Source organism: Charadrius vociferus, unplaced genomic scaffold (assembly GCF_000708025.1).
Source record: "Charadrius vociferus isolate BGI_N301 unplaced genomic scaffold, ASM70802v2 scaffold816, whole genome shotgun sequence".
NCBI classification, from domain to species: Eukaryota; Metazoa; Chordata; class Aves; order Charadriiformes; family Charadriidae; genus Charadrius; species Charadrius vociferus.
The window spans coordinates 52462-53306 of NW_009648884.1; the positions used below are offsets into that span (position 1 = coordinate 52462).

At 66.9% G+C, this 845-nt stretch overlaps 1 protein-coding gene across 1 annotated transcript in view; it reads right to left on the bottom strand.

Moving 5' to 3' along the window:
* Positions 1-560: 560 nt before the first annotated feature.
* Positions 561-845, bottom strand: part of LASP1 (LIM and SH3 protein 1) — a 26834-nt gene continuing 26549 nt past the window's right edge. Inside the window, exon 4 of the mRNA XM_009887090.1 lies at positions 561-796. Within this exon, the coding sequence (XP_009885392.1) occupies positions 561-796 (236 nt within the window). The remainder of the gene's footprint in view (positions 797-845) is intronic.

Genomic DNA, 845 nt, shown 5'->3' on the forward strand with positions numbered 1-845 from the left:
GGCGGGGAGAAGAAAGGGGCCGAGCCGGAGCTGGAGCGGTGCAGAGTGGAGGCTGCCAGCCCACCCCTCCCGCCAGCCCCGCGGACGAGCATCCCTCACCCCATCCGCCCAGACATCGCTGCCCTCTGCCCATCCCCGCCAGAGCCAGGGGAATTTGGTCCTAACAGATGGTCTCCTCCTCCCTTTGCCGAGGTCCCGGGAACACCGGCTGCTTCCCCCAGCCATGAAACGCCGGAGCGCTCGGGAGGGCAAGAGAGGAGGGAGACCGAAGGAGAAAGAAAGCTGAGGCCGTTCGGTCTCTTGAGCCCCCACCATCCCTCGCAGACAGTCCCTCGGTCCCGACAGAGCTAGAACAAAGCTAAATTGGCGAGAGAAACCGGAGGCGGCTGCAGAAACACAGAGTAACCGAGACGTCAGGACGCGGCTCCGGAGGGCGACGGCAGAGCACACGGGATAAGGGATGCTGGGGCAGAGAGAGACACGCACACACACACACACACAGGGGCCGGCGCGGGCTGGGGGCTCCGCTGTCAGCCACGTGCCCCGTCCCCTCCCGCGGCTCAGATGGCCTCCACGTAGTTGGCGGGGAGCATGCCCGTGTCACCCGTGCGCTCCACCGTGCCGTACATCCATCCGTCGTCGATCTGCTGCACGTTGATGATGGTGTCGCCGTCTTGGAAGGAGACCTCGTCTTCATCAGCCGCGTTGTAATCGTAGACGGCGCGGAAACGCTTCTGTGGGGAGAGAGGGGTCAGTGGGCACGGACCCCCCCGCGCCCTGCCCCAGGTGGGCAGAGCTGCCGTCCCGGGGGGGGTCCCGGGGCAAAGAGCCCCGCCGAGCCCCAC